General features: G+C 49.3%; 1 protein-coding gene across 1 annotated transcript; it reads left to right on the top strand.

The window, feature by feature from the left end:
* The first annotated feature begins 1,153 nt into the window (after positions 1-1,153).
* Positions 1,154-11,120, top strand: LOC116989940 (protein FAM102A-like). Its single transcript, XM_033047493.1, has 6 exons — positions 1,154-1,160; positions 3,687-3,794; positions 7,106-7,289; positions 8,262-8,383; positions 9,006-9,075; positions 10,565-11,120. The coding sequence occupies exons 1-6, from the start codon at positions 1,154-1,156 to the stop codon at positions 10,608-10,610; spliced, it is 537 nt and encodes a 178-aa protein (XP_032903384.1). The 3' UTR covers positions 10,611-11,120.
* The last annotated feature ends 9,491 nt before the right edge of the window (positions 11,121-20,611 follow it).

Below are 20,611 nucleotides of genomic sequence, written 5' to 3'. Positions count from 1 at the left end.
TAAACACACATGTATATATCTACACACACATATATAACACACACACATATATATCTACACACATACACATATGTACACACACACATATATATATATATCTACATACACACATATCTACACACACAAATATATATATATATATCTACATACACACATATATCTACACACACATGTATATATACACACACCCACATATATCTACACACTTAAATGTACACATATTTACACACACACACATATATCTACACACCCATGTATATATACACACACATATCTACACACTTAAATGTACACACATATTTACACACACACATATATCTACACACACATGTATATATACACACATATATCTACACACATGTATATATACACACACATATCTACACACTTAAATGTACACACATTTACACACACACACATATATCTACACACACATGTATATATACACACACATATATCTACACACACATGTATATATACACACACATATATCTACACACTTAAATACACATATTTACACACACACACATATATTTATACGCACACATACAGTGGCTTGCAAAAGTATTCATACCCCTTGACCTTTTCCACATTTTGTCACGTTACAACCACAAACGTAAATGTATTTTATTGGGATTTTATGTGATAGACCAACACAAAGTGGCGCATAATTGTGAAGTGGAAGGAAAATGATACATGGTTTACTTACAAAATTCTTAAGGGGTTGGACAGGCTAGATGCAGGAAGATTGTTCCCGATGCTGGGGAAGTCCAGGGCAAGGGGTCACAGTTTAAGGATAAGGGGGAAATCCTTTAGGACCGAGATGAGAAAAACATTTTTCATACAGAGAGTGGTGAATCTCTGGAACTCTCTGCCACAGAAGGTAGTTGAGGCCACAGTTCATTGGCTATATTTAAGAGGGAGTTAGATGTGGCCCTTGTGGCTAAAGGGATCAGGGGGTATGGAGAGAAGGCAGGGATGGGATACTGAGTTGGATGATCAGCCATGATCATATTGAATGGCGGTGCAGGCTCGAAGGGCCGAATGGCCTCCTCCTGCACCTATTGTCTATGTTTCTATGTCTCTATGTAACGGGAGCATCAGTCCACCAATGTCCACACTATCCCTTCCCCCTCTGCCCTATCTCCCCGCGATGCCTCGTACAGGGGGCTGTGTACTAACAACTTATATTTCTCCCAACACTGTTGCCCCCCCCCTCCTTCCTCCACCCCCTGCTGCCCTCCCCTTTCCCCCACCTCTCCCCCTGCCCCTGCTTCTTGCTCCCTCCCCTCTCCTCTTGGCCCCTCTTCTCTTGTCTTGCCCCCCTCCCCCTCCCCCTTGCCTTCCCTTCTCTCCTTGCCCCCTCCCCTTGCCCATCTATGCCCCCCCCTCTCCCCCTGCTTGTTTCCTCCTCCCCTCTCCTCTTTGCCCCTCCCCTCGTCTTGCCCCACCCCCTCCACTTGCCCCTCCTCTTTCCCTCTCCCCCTCCACTTGCCCCTCCCCTCCACTTGCCCCTCCCCCTCCAATTGCCCCTCCCCTCTTGTCTTGCCCCCTCCCCCTGCCCCTTTCCCCCTGCCCCTTGCCCCCTCCACTTGCCCCCACCCCCTCTCATTGCCCCTCCCCTCTTGTCTTGCCCCTCCCCTTTCCCTTTCCCTCTCCCCTGCCCCTTGCACCTCCCCCTCCCCTTGCCCCCTCCCCCTCCACTTGCCCCCTCCCCCTCCCCTTGCCCCCACCCCCTCCCCTTGCCACCTCCCCTTCCACTTGCCACCTCCCCTTCCACTTGCCCCCTCCCCCTCCCCTTTCCCCCCCTCCACTTGCCCCCTCCCCTCCCCCTCCCCTTGCCCCCTCCCCCTTCACTTGCCCCCACCCCTCCACTTTCCCCTCCCCCTCCACTTGCCCCCTCCCCCTCCCCTTGCCCCCTCCCCTCCCCTTGCCCCTCCCCCTCCACTTGCCCCTCCCCCTCCATTGGCCCCCTCCCCCTGCCCTGCCCCTCCACCTCCACTTGACCCTCCCCCTCCACTGCCCCCTCCCCCTCCCCCTCCACTTGTCCCCTCCCCCTCCACTTGTCCCCTCCCCCTCCACTTGCCCCCATCCCCCTCCACTTGTCCCCTCCCCCTCCACTTGTCCCCTCCCCCTCCACTTGCCCCCTCCCCCTCCACTTGTCCCCTCCCCCTCCACTTGTCCCCTCCCCCTCCACTTGCCCCCTCCCCCTCCCCTTGCCCCCTCCCCATCCCCTGCCCCTCCCTCCCCTCCACTTGCCCCTCCCCCTCCACTTGCCCCCTCCCCCTCCCCTTGCCCCTCCCCCTCCACTTGTCCCCTCCCCCTCCACTTGCCCCCTCCCCCTCCACTTGCCCCCTCCCCCTCCACTTGCCCCTCCCCCTCCACTTGCCCCCTCCCCCTCCACTTGCCCCCTCCCCCTCCCCTTGCCCGCCTACCCCTGCCCCTTCCCCCCCTCCACTTGCCCCCTCCCCCCCCTGCCCCTTCCCCCCTCCACTTTCCCCCTCCCCCCTCCCCTTCCCCCCTCCGCCTCCCCTTGCCCCCTCCCCCTCCCCTTGCCCCCTCCCCCTCCACTTGCCCCCTCCCCCTCCCTTGTCCCCTCCCCCTCCACTTGCCCCCTCCCCCTCCACTTGCCCCCTCCCCCTCCACTTGCCCCCTCCCCCTCCCCTTTCCCCCTCCCCCTCCACTTGCCCCCTCCCCTCCCCTTACCCCCACCCCCTCCACTTGCCCCTCCCCCCTCCACTTGCCCCCTCCCCCTCCACTTGGCCCCCTCCCCCTCCCCTCCTGCCCCCCCTGCCCCCTCCCCCCATTCGCTGCTACCGCCCCCCTCCACTTTCCCCCTCCCCCTCCCTTGCCCCCTCCTCCCTCCCCTTTCCCCCTCCCCCTCCACTTTCCCCCTCCCCCTCCCCCCCCCTTCCCCCTCCCCCTCCACTTGCCCCCTCCCCCTCCCCTTCCCCCTCCCCCTCCCCCCTCCCCTTCCCCTCCCCCGCCCCTTGCCCCCCCCTCTCATGCCCCCTCCCCCTCCCCTTGCCCCCTCCCCCTCCCCTTGCCCCTCCCCCCCTCCCTGCCCCCCCTTCCCTTGCCCCCTCCCCCTCCCCCTCCCCTTGCCCCCTCCACTTGCCCCCTCCCCCTCCACTTGCCCCCTCCCCCTCCCCTTGCCCCCTCCCTCTCCCCTTCCACTTGCCCCTCCCCCTCCACTTGCCCCCTCCCCCTTCCACTCGCCCCCTCCACTTTCCCCCTCCCCCTCCACTTCCCCTCCCCCTCCACTTGCCCCCCTCCCTCTCCCCTTCCCCCTCCCCCTTCACTTGCCCCCTCCCCCTCCACTTGCCCCCCTCCCCCTCCCCTTGCCCCCCTCCCCCTCCACTTGCCCCCTCCCCCCACCTTGCCCCCTCCCCCATACCACTTGCCCCCTACCCCCTCCACTTTCCCCCCTCCCGCCTCCCCTGTGCCCCATCCCCCGTCCCCGTTGTCGCCCTCGCCCCGTCGCCCTGCACCCATCACCCTCCCTTGCCGCCTCCCCCTCCCCTATTTTCCCCCTCCCCCTCACCCTTTGCGCCCTCCCCCTCCCCTTGCCCCCGATCCCCCTCCACGTTGCCCCTCCCCTGACCACTTGCCCCCATTCCCCCTCCCCCTGACCACTCCCCTATTCCCCTGCCCCCACCCCCTCCCTTGCCCCTTGCCCCCTGCAGGTCTGTGCGAGGACTCGGACAACACGGGGACCCCCCCGGATGAGACTGCGTGCGGGCGTAGAACCCGTTCCAGCTCCAGCTTCGGGAGCCTCCACTCCAAGGTCTCGGGTGAGCGACAGAATTCCAGCTTTTTCCCCACCTTTCACCCTCGAGCCCGTGTCCTCTGATCCTCGATTCCTCCCCAACTCCGGGTAAAAGAGACCGAAGATCTCGGGAAAAAACCCCGAGATCTTCGGGAGAGTTGCCGCCTTACAACGAATGCAGCGCCGGAGACCCGGGTTCCATCCCGACTGTGGCTGCTGGATGCGCGGAGTTTGCACGGTCTCCTCGTGACCTGCGCGGGTTTTCACCGAATCCTTCGGTTTCCTCCCACACTCCAAAGACGTGCAGGTTTGTAGGTTAATTGGCTTGGTGTAAATGTAAAAATGTAAACATTGTCCCTAGTGGGTGTAGGATAGTGTTAGTGTGCGGGGATCACTGGTTGGCGCGGACCCGGTGGGCCGAAGGGCCTGTTTCCGCACTGTATCTGTATAAAAAAAAATGTTTCAAACTAAAGAACGTGCAAACTCTGTATTATTCGGAACTGTCATATGCTGAGAGAATGGAGCGGCTGGGCTTGTACACTCTGGAGTTTAGAAGGATGAGAGGGCATCTTATTGAAACATGTAAGATTATTAAGGGTTTGGACACGCTAGAGGCAGGAAACATGTTCCCGATGTTGGGGGAGTCCAGAACCAGGGGCCACACACAGTTTAAGAACAAGGGGTCGGCCATTTAGAACGGAGATGAGGAGACACCTTTTCTCACAGAGAGTTGTGAGTCTGTGGAATTCTCTGCCTCAGTGGTGGAGGCCGGTTCTCTGGATACTTTCAAGAGAGAGCTGGATAGGGCTCTTAAAGATAGCGGAGTCAGGGGATATGGGGGGAAAGGCAGGAACGGGGTACTGATTGTGGATGATCAGCCATGATCACATTGAATGGCGGTGCTGGCTCGAAGGGCCGAATGGTCTATTGTAAACTGTTGGCTGGTTGATGTGATTGCGTTTGGCTTGTTGCTCTGGCCTGGTTTAGTTGTGTTTATAGTCACAATAGACAATAGGTGCAGGAGTAGGTCATCCTGGGCATTGGGTATCTTCTAAGATAGACTCGGCTTGTACTCGCTAGAATTTAGAAGATTGAGGGGGGATCTTATAGAAACGTACAAAATTCTTAAGCGGTTGGACAGGCTAGATGCAGGAAGATTGTTCCCGATGTTGGGGAAGTCCAGAACAAGGGGTCACAGTTTAAGGATAAGGGGGAAGTCTTTTAGGACCGAGATGAGGAAAACATTTTTCACACAGAGAGTGGTGAATCTGTGGAATTCTCTGCCACAGAAGGTAGTTGAGGCCACAGTTCATTGGCTATATTAAATAGGGAGTTAGATGTGGCCCTTGTGGCTAAAGGGATCAGGGGGTATGGAGAGAAGGCAGGGATGGGATACTGAGTTGGATGATCAGCCATGATCATATTGAATGGCGGTGCAGGCTCGAAGGGCCAAATGGCCTACTCCTGCACCTATTTTCTATGTTTCTATGTAAATCTTTTGTCCAAAATGTTAGATAACGAACATTAAATGCCCAATAGTAGAGTCTATGGTTCGACAGTGCCAAACCACCATCTTTTTTTGATTTCTGTAAGTATTTATTACTTAGTCTGTAATTTTTATTCTGCCATATATATGAAGACATTTTGGAATCTATAATATCAAAGAAAGGTTTGGCAATAAAAATTGGTATCATCTGAAATAAATACAAACATTTAGGTAAGATAAACATTTTAATAGCATTGATTCGGCCGATTAAAGATAAGGACTTTGGTGACCATGGGACTTCTCTTCCTTCCATCATGGACATGGGGTACAAGCGCTGTCTGAGTAGAGCTAAGGGCATTACCAGAGCCCCCACACACCCACAATTTGGACTGTTTATACTGCTTAACTCTGGGAGGAGGTACCGCAGCATGAAGAGCGGGACAACCAGGTTCTGCAACAGCTTCATCCCCCAGGCCATAAGATTACTGAACAATCAACAAAACCGAGGCTAGAACTTTTTAAATATCGACACTTTAAAAAAAAAATGTATATATATTTATTTTACAGAACCATGCACATGAGGCATTTTTATGGACGCACCTAGCACTTTTTACTATTACCTGATTTGGAGAGTCAAATGCAACGAAATTTCGTTCAAGGTGCACTGTGTCTAGGTGTATATCTGAATGACAATAAAGTTTTCATTCATTTAGTAAACTGTTGTCAATATGGTCAATTAAAGGCATAAAATTAGCTTTAAATAAATCCTTGTGTTTCTTGGTGATCTTAATACCTAAATAAGTGGAACAGTCGGTAGTCAATCTAAATGGAAACTGTCCATAATTCGAAACTAGATTGTTTAATGGAAAAAGCTCACTCTTACTAAGATTTAGTTTATAACCAGAAAAACTACTAAATTGATTGAGTAATGCTACTATTGCCGGAATAGATTTCTCAGGGTTAGAAATGAATAATAACATCATCTGCATAGAGAGATAGCTTATGTGTCTTATTCCCGCGGACAATACCAAAAATATTAGGGGCTAAAGGTTCCAAAGCGATATCAAATAGTAAAGGACTTAAGGGAGAGCCCTGTCTAGTACCTCGAAAGAGCCCGAAAAAAGGGGCTTTCTGATTATTAGTAAGTACAGAAGCTTGAGGTATATGATATATCAGCTTGATCCAAGAAATAAATTTTGGACCTATCTTAAATTTTTCAAGTGCATTGAATAAGTATTCCCATGCTACTCTATCAAACGCCTTCTCGGCATCGTGAAATGACACATTCTGGGGTTTTATTTCACGCTGTATATACAATATTCATTAATCCCCTAACGTTAAAGTATGAGTAACGATTTTTAATAAAACCTGTCTGATCTTCGGAAATAATTTGCGGTAAAATATTTTCCAATCTCATAGCTAATATTTTGGAAAGAATTTTGAAATCCACATTTTACAGTGATATAGGTCTATATGATGTCACTTCAGTAGGGCCTTTATCTTTTTTAAGAATTAAAGAAATAGATGCTTCATAAAAGGATTGTGGTAAACTATTCATTAAAAAGGCTTCTTTAAAAACCTTGCATAGCCAGGGAGACAGTAAACTCGAAAAATACTTTACAAATTCTACTGTAAACCCATCCAAACCGGGAGCTTTACCAGAATTCATCGAAAGGATTGCTTTCTGTATTTCATCCTTCTAAACTCCAGAGTGTACATGCCCAGCCGTTCCATTCTCTCAGCATATGACAGTCCCGCCATCCCGGGGATTAACCTTGCGTTCCGCGTACAGCAGTGCAGTGAGAATCTTCTGATACGTGCTAACCGCCCCGTTTTCTCGCCGACGGCAGGCTACAGCTCCGAGTACGCGCGGAGCGTGAGTGTGTCCGAGCCGACCCGCAGACGCAAGTTTTCTTCCAGCAGCAGCGGCCTCTCCTCGGGCCCCAGCAGTGCCGCAGAGATGGAAGCCGGGGTCCGAGATCTGCCCTTCGACAAGCCCCCCCGTCCCTTCCGGCCCCCCGACCGCTTGCTGAGGTAAGGACCCCCACCGCGAAAACCTCCATCACCCAGAGAGATGTGGACAATAGACAATGGGTGCAGGAGTAGAGGCCATTCGGCCCTTCGAACCAGCACCGCCATTCAATGTGGACAATAGACAACAGGTGCAGGAGGAGGCCATTCGGCCCTTCGAGCCAGCACCACCATTCAATGTGATCATGGCTGATCATCCCCAATCAGTACCCCGTTCCTGCCTTCTTCCCATATCCCCTGACTCCGCTAGGGCCCTGTGGGGAGCAAAGAGGTCCTTCTGCAGTTGTACAGGGCCCTAGTGAGACCACACCTGGAGTATTGTGTGCAGTTTTGGTCCCCTAATTTGAGGAAGGACATTCTTGCTATTGTGGGAGGGCAGCGTAGGTTCACCAGGTTAATTCCCGGGATGGCGGGCCACAAGTCAGTGGGTATTTTTAAAGCAGAGATAGATAGATTCTTGATTCGTACGTGTGTCAGAGGTTATGGGGAGAAGGCAGGAGAATGGGGTTAGAGGGGAGAGATAGATCAGCCACGATTGAATGGCAGAGTAGACTTGATGGGCTGAATGGCCAAATTCTACTATAACTTCTGAACTCACTGTCTCTCACACTCTCACACACTCTCTCTCACCCTCTCACACTTCGAGAACGGGTCAGCTCTCGCTCGCACTCTCACATCCCTCTTCACCCCATAACCGGCCCTCTCTCAAACACCTGTCCTCTCCCCTCCCCCCGTCTCTCCCTCCGATCACTTCTTCTCTCTCACTGTCCCTACAACTCGTCCCTGGCCTCGCTCAGATCCCTCTCCCTCCCTCTCCCCTCACGTCCCGGTATCTCCTCGCTCTCTCCCTCTCCCTCCTCTCCTCTCTCCCTCTCTCATCTCTCTCTCTCTTCGTCCTCTCTCTCTCTCTCTCCCACTAACTCCTCTCTCCCTCTCTTCCCCTCTCCCTCTCCCTCTCTCTCTCTCTCTCCACAGGAGGAAGAAGGAGACCCAGGAGAGTTTACCGTCGTGGATCAGTGATACCAGGGTGAACGCCGATGACATTGTGGAGCGGATCGTGCAAACGCAGGACTTCAGCGACACCAGCAACTCTGAGGGTAGGAGGCAGGGGGTGAGGGTGGGATGGGGGTGGGACGGGGGTGGGGGTGAGGGTGGGGCGGGGGTGGGACGGGGGTGGGGGTTGCGGACGGGGCTGACAACAACACCGGCGGGCACGGAGAGGAGAGGGGGCGGCGAATCTGCGGAATTCGTTGCCACAGACGGCTGCACTCGCTGGAGGTTAGAAGAAAGGGGGGGGGGGGGAGACCAGGATTGCCAACATTCCCGCTCCCAAATAAGGGACGAGAGGTCAAAATACGGGACAAATTCCCCACGGCAATTCGTTGACCGACTGGGCCGTGGCTGGGTGAATGATGAGTTGGCCCCGGGTGCTGGACTGCACACAAAGCCCAGCCGGCGGGGCCAGCTGAGGGGTTTTGGCCCGGGGGCCGCTCGCACAGTCCGGTTACATTTTACAGCAGAGAATTTTTTTTTTTTTGAATTTCAAAATCCGCGGATATCCTTTTCTTTGCGCGCTGGGTGGCAGAATGTGTGCCTACATGCACATCTTAGAGGGAACATTGGCGAGCCGTGTGTTGTGAAGGCTGGGGTGAGTTGGGGGAGGGGGAGGAGAGTCTTGGCTCGCTTTACATTTACTGAATGTGATTGGTGTGTTTGTAGACAGTGGACTACAGCTGTTCGTAGGACGAGATGGGACGACCTTGTTCGGGGGCGTGCAGTTAAACAACAGGTAAGTCCCCCTCTCCCTCCCCTTTCTTTCATTTCCGCTCCTCTCTCCCTCCCCTCTCTCCTCCTTCTCTCTCTCTCTCCTTCCCTCCCACTCCCTCCCTCCATTCCTCTCTCTCAACCTCTTCCCCCCTTCCATCACTCTCTCCCTCCTTACCTCCCCTCTCTCTCTTTACCATCTCTCTCTCCCTCTCCTCTCTTTCTCCTGCTATCTGTCTCCCCCTCCTCCCCTCTCTCTCGCTCTCATTTCCTCACTCTCAACCCCTCCACTCTCCCTCCCCTCTCTCTTTCTCTCCTCTCTCTTTTCCTCTCTCAACCCCTCCCCTCCTTCCTTCTCTCTCCCCCTCCTTCCCTCTCTCTCCCTCCTTCCCTCTCTCTCTCCCTCATTCCCTCTCCCCCTCCTCTCCCTCCCCTCTCTCCCCTTCCCTGGGAATGAGTGGGTTAACATATGATGGGCGTTTGTCGGCACTGGGCCTGTACTCGCTGGAGTTTAGAAGAATGAGGGGGGGCTTCATTGAAATGTACAGAATAGTGAAAGGCCTGGATAGAGTAGATGTGGAGAGGATGTTTCCACTAGTGGGAGAGTCTAGGACTAGAGGACACGGCCTCAGAATTAAAGGATATACCTTTGGAAAGGAGATGAGGAGGAATTTCTTTAGTCAGAGGGTGGTGAATCTGTGGGATTCATTGCCACAGACTGCGGTGGAGGCCAAGTCAATGGATATTTAGAAGGATGAGGGGAGGGGGGGGAACTCATTGAAACTTACCGGATCAATTACCGGACTGTACGAGGTTAATTCCCGGGATGGCGGGACTGTCATATGCTGAGAGAATGGAGCGGCTGGGCTTGTACATTCTGGAGTTTAGAAGGATGAGAGGATATCTCATTGAAACATATAAGATTATTAAGAAGGGTCTGAAAAGGGTTTCGACCCGAAACGTTGCCTATTTCCTTCGCTCCATAGATGCTGCCTCACCGGCTGAGTTTCTCCAGCATTTTTGTCTACCTAAGATTATTAAGGGTTTGGACACGCTAGAGGCAGGAAACATGTTCCCGATGTTGGGGGAGTCCAGAACTAGGGGACACACAGTTTAAGAATAAGTAGTAAGCCATTTAGAACGGAGCCGAGGAAACGCTTTTTCCCACAGAGAGTGGTGTGTGTGGAATTCTCTGCCTCATTTCTCGGTGGAGGCCGGTTCTCTGGATGCTTTCAAGAGAGAGCTAGATAGGGCTCTTAAAGATAGCAGAGTCGGCGTATATGGGGAGAAGGCAGGAACGGGGTCATGATTGGGGATGATCAGCCATGATCACATTGAATGGCGGTGCTGGGTCGAAGGGCTGAATAGCCTACTCCTGCACCTATTGTCTATTGTCTCTCAAAAGCCTTGACTCAATATCGCTCTTCCCTTTCCCACCCCCCATCCCATCCTACCATCACAACCCCCCCCCCCCCCATCCCATTCTCCACCCCCATCCCATCCCCCATCTCCAGACACTCAGTCAGTGACTACATGCCGGTGATAATCAGTGGCCACTGATATCAGGATGAGCCGTGGTGGGATCGGATTGTGCCCTTCATCTCCGGGAACCTGGAAGAGCGCCGCTCGGAAGGAGGAATAGATGGACTGGATGGGAGGGGGGTGGAAAACATTGGGAACGTCTCCAGAGAGGACCACTCCCAACCCTACAGAAGATCAGTGGGAAGCCATCTCCTCTGGTCCCCACCAACCCATGTAGACCCACCACGCAGGGATCATTGGGTTCCCCTTGCCCCCTCTACTCCCTGGGCTGGCCGAGAGGGGTAGGGGGGGCAACAGCTGACCAATATCCATGGGGGGGGAGGGGCAAATAGTCACAGTCCAGTCAAATCCAGAGCAGAGAGTTCAAATCCCACCTGGGTCTTCAGAGTCGAGACACAAAGCTTGCTGGAGTAACTCAGCGGAACAGGCAGCATCTCTGGAGAAAAATCACACGTGCTGAGAGAATGGAGCGGCAGGGATTGTCCACTCTGGGAGTTTAGAAGGATGAGCGGGTATCTTATTGAAACATATAAGATTGTTAAGGGTTTGGACACGCTAGAGGAAGGAAACATGTTCCCGATGTTGGGGGAGTCCAGAACCAGGGGCCACACACAGTTTAAGAATAAGGGGTAAGCCATTTAGAATGGAGACGAGGAAACACTTTTTCTCACAGAGAGTTGTGAGTCTGTGGAATTCTCTGCCTCGGAGGGCGGTGGAGGCCGGTTCTCTGCACTCCCTCAACATTTTTCATCAGGCTAGAAAAAACGGCGCCACCTACTCAATGCCACGAGTACCTATGACTAGCACCACCTACGACCTACCTACGACCTCATAGAAACATAGAAAATCGGTGCAGGATTTTGGAATTCTTTAATTTGCCACAACCAAGAAATGGAAGGATGCATCTTGATGATGACAATCCAGAATTGCTGCAGGAATTGCAATACGATAGAAGTGAACAACAACAATTTGTTGAGGAGAATGGGTGTCTGCTGAATGCTGAGCAGAGAGCAGTGTATGCACTCAATTTAACATTTAAAAAAATCGCAAACCATACGTGGGTTTTGAATTACATTTTACTCAGATGTAAGCCAAGGAATGGCATAATTGTTAGCTGTTAATTGGACATAATCAACCTCAGCAAATTGACAATATCCTATTGAAAGGGAGTGGATGTTTAAGCTGTCAGGACATTTTATTATTTGCCAAAATATACATCTCAATAACATAATGATAGAAAACTTACTTTTCCACACACCACTCGTAAGTCTGGAGATTTTATTATTGTTAAATTTAGCTTCAGAAGCATTTTCTTTTTGCATGTAAAAACCCACTTCAGAACCATGGGCGATTTTAAAATTTTACAGCCAGATTTCTCACATCTGAAACTTTTTAGATACCAAAGGAATCAAGAAAAAACACAAATAATGCCTTACTGTTGATGAAATACAGTGAGCAAAGGCGAAATTCGCAATATTTTCAATCTCGATATCTGCACGGCCAATGTTCGCCAAGCACTTTAGCTGCTGTTGTCCCTTCAGCTCTCGCTTCTCTGTACCTTTATTTCGCTTCACTTTTGGAATTCTGAAGTAGGATGGATGTCTCTCACGGTTATCCCGACTCCCACAATTATTTACAGCAAATTCAGCATGTTGGCGTTTTTTAACAGGTAAGAAAGTATGCGTTTCGTGTATTAACAACATCCACCAGACGCTGGGATGTCCTCCAGATGGATTGAGCGGCTCCATGCGTCAAGCCCAATGACGCAGTGACCTTACGTGCAACCCCCCTATGCACACACACAGACTCTCAGACACACAGTCTCACACACACACAGACTCACACAAACTCCCACACTTACTCACACACACACAGACTCACACACGCAGACTCACACACGCAGACTCACACAGACACACACACAGACTCACACACAGACTCACACACTCACAACCAATACTAAAATGCCAAGTAACTTCAGAACGTGGTGAACATATAGTGTGAAACCGAATTATTCAAACGTTTAAAAGTCAAGACAAATAGTTTGGCAAACACTTTACAAGCACTTCGAGGGGAATCTCTACGAGTAGATGTGCGGTCAGTGTTATTCGCGGCTCAGAGAGCCGTGAGCCTCTCGCTTCCTCCATTTCGCAGAGACTGAGTGAGGCACGACACTTCCGGGTTTTATAGTCCCTCCCCCCTGCCGCCAGCGGGGACGGCAGAGAGAATGGCGACATTTTAAAAAACATTAATAACTCTCTGATTTTTCATCGATGGAATAAATCCTCTGGTCCAGTCCGGCGGAGGGGGACTCTTGCGCGAGGTTGCCAAGAATGACAGCCCTAAGTGGCGGCGTTCTTTCGGAAATCACGAAACAGAAAGTCAGAAAGTGGTCAAGATCTTAGTATTAGTAATATAAGATTGGAATAAAAGTGAAATTATGCCAATAAGAGCACAAGACCATTATCAACTCGAAACATTTCCCTTCAGAATTGTTACCGAAAAGTTTAGATATCTCGGAATTTAGGTGACTAGAAAACCCTCCTCTCTATTTAAAACAAATTTCCCACCATTAATGACTAAACTATATGCCTAGATTCAATTTTGGAAAACACTTCCTATTTCCCTTATACTGTAGGTAGAGTAAATACCATAAAGATGATCTTCCTTCTGCAACTCCTATATTTATTTCAATCAATACTGATATATCTCCCCAAAAGTTTTTTAAAAAATGTGATTCTACTATCACTAACTTTATTTGGGACTACAAAACCCATAGAATACATAAAATACATTTGTGTAAATCCAAAGAAAACGGAGGATTAGCTCTTCCTAATTTTCTTTTCTACTACTGGGCGACTAATATTAAAATATAATCTTTTGGATGGATGATACATGTCAACAGGTAAATTGGTTATAAATGGAGAGGGAAGTTTGTTTGCCTTTTAACATAGGCTCGATTCTTCTATCTCCAATACATTTGAATAAGTCAACGTATGAGCAAAATCCGATAATACACCGCACCCTACGTATCTGGAAACAGTTGAAATCAAATCTTAAACTGAGAAATGTGTCTCTCTTCTGCCTATTGCTAACAATCCCTCGTTTAAACCGTCTACTTTAGATAGGGTGTTCAAGAAGGAACGGCAGATGCTGGAAAATCAAAGGTACACAAAAATGCTGGAGAAACTCAGCGGGTGCAGCAGCATCTATGGAGCAAAGGAAATAGGTAATGTTTCCGTTGAAACCCTTCTTCAGACTGATAGGGGGTGGCGGGAAGATGGAAGGAAAAAGGAGGAGGAGGAGGAGCCCGAGGGCTGGGGGATGGGAGGAGACAGCCCGAGGGCTGAGGAGGGGGAGGAAACAGCAATGTATCATCTCATCTACTGCATCCGCTGCTCTAGATCTACATCGGTGAGACTAAGCGGAGACTGGGCGATCGTTTCGCCGAACACCTCCGCTCGGTCCGCAAGAACCTACCTGAACTCCCGGTGGCTCAGCACTTCAACTCCCACTCCCCTTCCCATTCCCAATCCGACCTCTCTGTCCTGGGTCTCCTCCATGGCCAGAGTGAGCAACACCGGAAATTGGAGGAACAGCACCTCATATTCCGCTTGGGGAGCCTGCATCCGGGGGCATGAACATTGAATTCTCCCAATTTTGTTAGCCCTTGCTGTCTCCTCCCCTTCCTCAGCCCTCGGGCTGTCTCCTCCCATCCCCCAGCCTTCGGGCTCCTCCTCCTCCCTTTTCCTTCCTTCTCCCCGCCACCCCCTATCAGTCTGAAGAAGGGTTTTGGCCCGAAACGTTACCTATTTCCTTCGCTCCATAGATGCTGCTGCACCCGCTGAGTTTCTCCAGCATTTTTGTGTACTTTAGATAGGGTGTTTGTTCAATGGAAAAACCTAAGAGGGGACTCTCTTTTATTTTCAAGAACTGCAGGGGAAATATCATTTGAAAGCAAACAATATTTTTAGATACCTTCAAATCCGAGATTATGTGAAAACATACACACAAGATTGTCCTTTTATGGGTCCAGATATATTAGACGATTGTCTGAATAGACATGCCGATACAAGTAAGTTGATATCTTACATTTATAACACTTTCTTAAATGTTGATACCCCACCTTCTGAGATGTATAGGCGAGCATGGGAAGACGAGTTGGGTTTATCTATTTCAAAAGATATTTGGGAGGAAAGCCTACTATACATACATTACTGTTCTTTAAATGTCAGGCATTGCCTGATACAATTCAAAATATTGCATAGGCTATACTATTCAAAGACTAACTTGAATAAGATCTTCCCAACTGTCTCCTCTATCTGTGATAAATGTCACCTCCAAGAAGCTACCTTAACCCATTCCTTCGCATCCTGTATAAAAACACAAAATTTCTGTATGGGAATATTCGATATCATTTCTAAAACATTTAAAATTCAACTTGAGTCAGAGTCAGATGCAAAAGTAAAAATTTTAGGAATGTCAGAGGGCTGTTCTAAGTTAGTGACATTCCAAAGACGTTTCCTTGACTATGGCTTAATAACTGCGAAAAACACACTCAAATTCTGGAAAAAGACAACAGATCCCACAGTGAAGATGTGGATCACAGAAATGACCGAGACACTACATTGAGGTAAAATGAGGCTTGTTTGGCTGATAAATCAGACCAATACTCCAAAACATGGTCTCCTTTCACTGAATTTCTTCAACAATAGAATGGTTGAACACAAATTCAAGTTCAAATGAGTTTATTGTCATGTGTCCCTGTATAGGACAATGAAATTCTTACTTTGCTTAAGCACACATAAAATAGTCGGCATTTACTATAAAACAGATAAATGTGTCCATATACCATGATATAAATATATACACACATGAATAAATAAACTGGTAAAGTGCAAATAACAGAAAGTGGTTATTAATAATCAGAGTTTTGACCGAGCCTGATGGCTGTGGGGAAGTAGCTATTCCTGAACCTGGTTGTTGCAGTCTTCAGGCTCCTGTACCTTCTACCTGAAGGTAGCAGGGAGATGAGTGTGTGATCAGGATGGTGTGGGTCCTTGATGATACTGCCAGCCTTTTTGAGGCAGCGACTGCGATAAATCCCCTCGATGGAAGGAAGGTCAGAGCCGATGATGGACTGGGCAGTGGTCACTACTTTTTTGTAGTCTTTTCTTCTCCAGGGCGCTCAAATTGCCGAACCAAGCCACGATGCAACCGGTCAATATGCTCTCGACTGTGCACCTGTAGAAGTTAGAGAGAGTCTTCCTTGACAATCCGACTCTCCGTAATCTTCTCAGGAAGTAGAGGCGCTGATGAGCTTTTTTGATAATTGCGTTAGTGTTCTCGGACCAGGAAAGATCTTCAGAGATGTGCACCCCCAGGAATTTGAAGTTCTTGACCCTTTCAACCATCGACCCGTTGATATAAATGGGGCTGTGGGTCCCCCTCCTACACCTTCCAAAGTCCACAATCGGTTCCTTGGTTTTGCTGGTGTTTAGGGCCAGGTTATTGCGCTGGCACCATATGGACAGTTGCTCGATCTCTCTTCTATATTCTGACTCGTCCCAATCAGCGATACGCCCCACAATAGTGGTGTCGTCAGCAAACTTGATGATGGAGTTCGCACTGTGATTGGCTACGCAGTCATGGGTATAGAGTGAGTACAGCAGGGGGCTGAGCACGCAGCCTTGAGGTGCTCCCGTGCTGATTGTTATCGAGGCTGACACATTTCCACCAATACGAACAGACTGTGGTCTGTGGATGAGGAAGTTGAGGATCCAGTTACAGAGGGATGCGCAGAGACCCAGTTCTGCGAGTTTGGTAACCAGTTTGGAGGGGATGATTGTGTTAAATGCCGAGCTGTAATCAATGAATAACAGCCTGACATATGAGTTTTTGTTGTCCAAGTGGTCCAGTGCGGAGTGGACGGCCAGCGAGATCGCTTGGGATTAAAACCGATGCTTGGGATGGGTGAGCAGGGAAGGGAAGGATAGTGGGACTTATCTCCATTTTTTTGTTTTTTTTCTTTTCTCTTTGTTTTTCTTCTCGCACGTCTTTGGCAGTTCAGGGGTCTTTTCTTCTCTCTTTTTTGTATCTTTCTTCTTTTTCTTAATTCTTTCCATTTTACTTTTTTTTCCAGTTTCATGGATCAATTTATAAAATGTTAAAAATGAAGTTGTATGAAAATTATATAATTGTTTTACGCCGATTGCTATATTCTTGTACAATTGCTTCTAATGAAATAAACATTAAAAAAAATGTTCTAGTTGGCTATTAACATGAAATGTTGGTTTATTAGTATAAATCTATTATTATAAGAATTAGTAATAGTCAGTGGGCTCGATAATTTCTTAGAATGTAAAAGGATTAAGTCCAGGGCTGAAAACACAGTGAGAGAACAGAATATAGGGCACCTGAATACCGACAGGTAGCATGGCTTTTCAAATGGCAGGAAAGTTGCCCCCGTTAGATTCTGGGATTAATTTTGAGAAATGGACTGAAGTCTTGGAAGCTTCTTTCACTTCCAATGATATCACTGCGGAGGAGAATACATCATGGTTCATATTAGGCTTAGGAAGAGAGGGTTATCACACCTTACGTACGTTGCTGTGGCCAGCAACACCCACGGATAAAATGAACGAGGAGTGTAAGGAGCCATTAATGGCTCATTTCTCGCCAAAACCTCCAAGGGCATCCAGAGACAAGGAGCCGGAATTAAAGACGGCAGGGAGTCCCTCAAAGGACAAACGGGAGGTGCCAAGTGACAAGTGGTCAAAAGTCAGGTGGACAAAAGTCAAAGGCAAAGGGACAAAAGTCAAGTGCAAAGGGACAAACGACAAGTGCAAAGGGACATAGCCACCAGAGGGCAATGCTAACTATTCAAGCAGCATTCAGGGGATATGAAGGTACGGAGAGAGAGCCGGAACAAACACAAGGCAGCAACGGCAATACAAGCAGCATTTAGAATGTAAATTTAGAGTAAACCGTCTGTACAGGGCAATGAGACTGGCAGCTATAATAGTACAAACCCATTATCAGGAAAACCTTCAAATGGAAAGTGATCGTAAAACTTACATGAAGGTACGCAGCAGCGTTGTGATGCTTCAGGCTGCCGACCGAGGAATGGTCGTTCGCAAGCAATTGCTGTGCATGCACAAATCTGCCAAGGTCATACAGATGCATTATCAGATGCATAAACAGCGTCAGTATTTCAAGAAACTATGCTGGTCTGCCATTGTGGTACAGCAACGATACAGAGCTTGCCAGATAAGAAATGTCCAAGTGAGACAATATAATAGTTTGAGAAAAGCAGTGGTTTGTATTCAGGCCTTCTAACGCGGGATTAAAGCCAGATAATTGGTTGAGAAAATCATGGCAGCACACCATATTAAGTCATTCATAATGATGCGCATTACAAGAAAATATTTATTGATGCAAAAGGCGGCTGTAGTCACTCTGCAAGCTGCATACCATGGTTATCGATCAAGGGTACGCTCCAGAGCTAAGCGACAAGCAGTCATTTCGATCCAGAGATGGTACAAAGCATGCAAAATAGGACATTCACAGTTTGTGCAATATCAGTCAATGGGGTATGCAACTATTACCATTCAGACTGCCTACAAGAGTATGGTGGTTAGGCAGTGGGTTAAGCAAAAGACAGCTACTATAAAAATGCAGTCAGTATTCCGTATAAGTTGGTAGAGGAAAGACTAAAGAAGACAAATAGATGCACAACAGAAAAGGCTTAAACGATACAAAAGGCTTAAACGATATAGGAAAGACTTCCTCAAACTGAAATATACAGCAATTATTTGTACCTTGCTTCTGAAGTAAGAAAACTATACAGAGCACGAATCAAAGCCACTGTTGTATTGTAAAGACAATATAGATCCTACTTCTTGATGAAGAACCAGAGATGTGACCTAAGAAGACAAATAGATGAAGAACAGAAAAGGCTTAAATGATACAAAGACAAATAAACGTGTGATAATGAGTAGAAAGCTAATAGAAAAGTCTAAAGAAGAGAGGCTTGTCGGTCGAGACAAAAGTATGCAGGACCAATTGCAATTAGGACACTTCACTAAAGTCCAGTATGGAGCTTCCTTCACTGATCGATGGACAAATGGTTATACATTGCTGAATCTCATTAAACAGCAAGAGCAGATAAATACGCAGCTCGAGGAAATTGAGTGACAAAGGAAGCTGCTAGCAAAACGAAAACCTGCAGCCATGTGTCAGCTGCCACCTACAAATAATGACCAGGAACAGGAAAAAATCTGCAAAATTAGATTAGGACATTTAAAAAGGGAAGAGGCAGAGATACAGGCAGAGCTGGAGCGATTTGATAGAGTGCGCAATTTACACATAAGGGAAAGGAAAAGGATAACACACAAAGCAAGGGATAATGTATTTTGTTTAAGGAAGATGAATGGAATGAAAAAAGTATAAGTGCTAAGTTTAGATATGATTATTACAGTTATGAGGATGTATTGTAAGATGACTGTAATAATACAATTGTGCAACAGTGTATTAATCAATGATATGTTAAGTAAAGAGCATATATTGTGCAGGTGAAATTGAGTTAAAAGGGGGAGGAGTGCGGTGTATGTAATAGACATGGTTTTACCCAAAAATCTTAGAGCAGAGCAAGATAGGCCACTCCTGCGAAATGCAATGGGCTGACGTGTAGTAGCTACGGAGGGGATCCTGGGCATTTTTCACCGCCCATTTTAGTAACCGGAGCCTACCTGACCCGACCCGAATCGCAGTGTAATCAATGTTGCGGGGCAACAGTTTGTGTGTGTGATATAGGGTTAGATTCATAATTCTGTCAGTTCATACTTCTTGTCAAGAATAAAATTTGACTCTGGTAATTGTCTTTTTTAATGTTTTTTAAATCATTTCTTTTTAAATGGCTCACAAGCAGTGTTTGAGTTGATTTTGTAGTAATCGGAACCGACCCGACTCGCAGGGTAATTGACATTGCGGGGGAGGTATTTGTGTGTGATATTGGGTTAGATTCATAGTTAGTTCATAATTCTGTTAATTCTTGTTAAAGAATAAAATGTTTATAAACACACATACATGAATGTGATATAAATGTATATAATCATATAACACACACAATTATATTTTTTCTGATCCAATGATGAACTTTATTTCAGACTAGACAAGGGACATGAAATAGGAAACATTGTAAACGTCCCCGCAACTTCACACACACCAGGCCTTATCCCACCCCTCAACTCCCCCCCCCCCCCGGCACTCCATCGCCTGCCCCCAAACTACAATGTCTCCCCCCCTCCTATGCCCCTCTCCCCGCTGCCCCGGTCCCCACACCCCCTCTCCCCGGACCGCTCACTCCCTCTCCCCGCTGCCCCGGGCCGCTCACTCCCTCTCCCCGCTGCCCCGGGCCGCACACTCCCTCTCCCCGCTGCCCCGGGCCGCACACTCCCTCTCCCCGCTGTCCCGGGCCGCACACTCCCTCTCCCCGCTGCCCCGGGCCGCACCACCCCCTCTCCCCGCTGCCCCGGGCCCCACACCCCCCTCTCCCCGGGCCGCTCACTTCCCTCTCCCCGCTGCCCGGGCCCCACACTCCCTCTCCCCGCTGCCCCGGGCCCCACACCCCCTCTCCCCGCTGCCCCGGGCCGCTCACTCCCTCTCCCCGCTGCCCCGGGCCCCACACCCCCTCTCCCCGCTGCCCCGGGCCGCTCACTCCCTCTCCCCGGGCCGCACACTCCCCCTCCCCGCTGCCCCGGGCCGCACACTCCCTCTCCCCGGGCCGCACACTCCCTCTCCCCGCTGCCCCGGGCCGCACATTCCCTCTCCCCGCTGCCCCGGGCCGCACATTCCCTCTCCCCGCTGCCCCGGGCCGCACATTCCCCCTCCCCGCTGCCCCGGGCCGCTCACTCCCTCTCCCCGCTGGAAGCAAGATGGCGGAACAAGATAGCGGGACCTGGTTGCTAAAATGGGTCCTATAATCACCCACGAATCTGCCCATGAGCGTACTACGACCC

This window comes from Amblyraja radiata, chromosome 30 (genome assembly GCF_010909765.2).
Source record: "Amblyraja radiata isolate CabotCenter1 chromosome 30, sAmbRad1.1.pri, whole genome shotgun sequence".
NCBI classification, from domain to species: domain Eukaryota; kingdom Metazoa; phylum Chordata; class Chondrichthyes; order Rajiformes; family Rajidae; genus Amblyraja; species Amblyraja radiata.
The sequence above is the reverse complement of the archived record's forward strand: the minus strand, read 5'-3'. Positions and strand labels throughout refer to the sequence as shown.

What these genes read in the sequence shown, in the direction of transcription:
- LOC116989940 (XM_033047493.1), top strand. An exon ending in CCCCCCGACCGCTTGCTGAG is followed by an intron (nt 7,290 to 8,261) that starts GTAAGGACCCCC and finishes CTCTCTCCACAG; the next exon opens with GAGGAAGAAGGAGACCCAGG. An exon ending in CGACACCAGCAACTCTGAGG is followed by an intron (nt 8,384 to 9,005) that starts GTAGGAGGCAGG and finishes GTGTGTTTGTAG; the next exon opens with ACAGTGGACTACAGCTGTTC.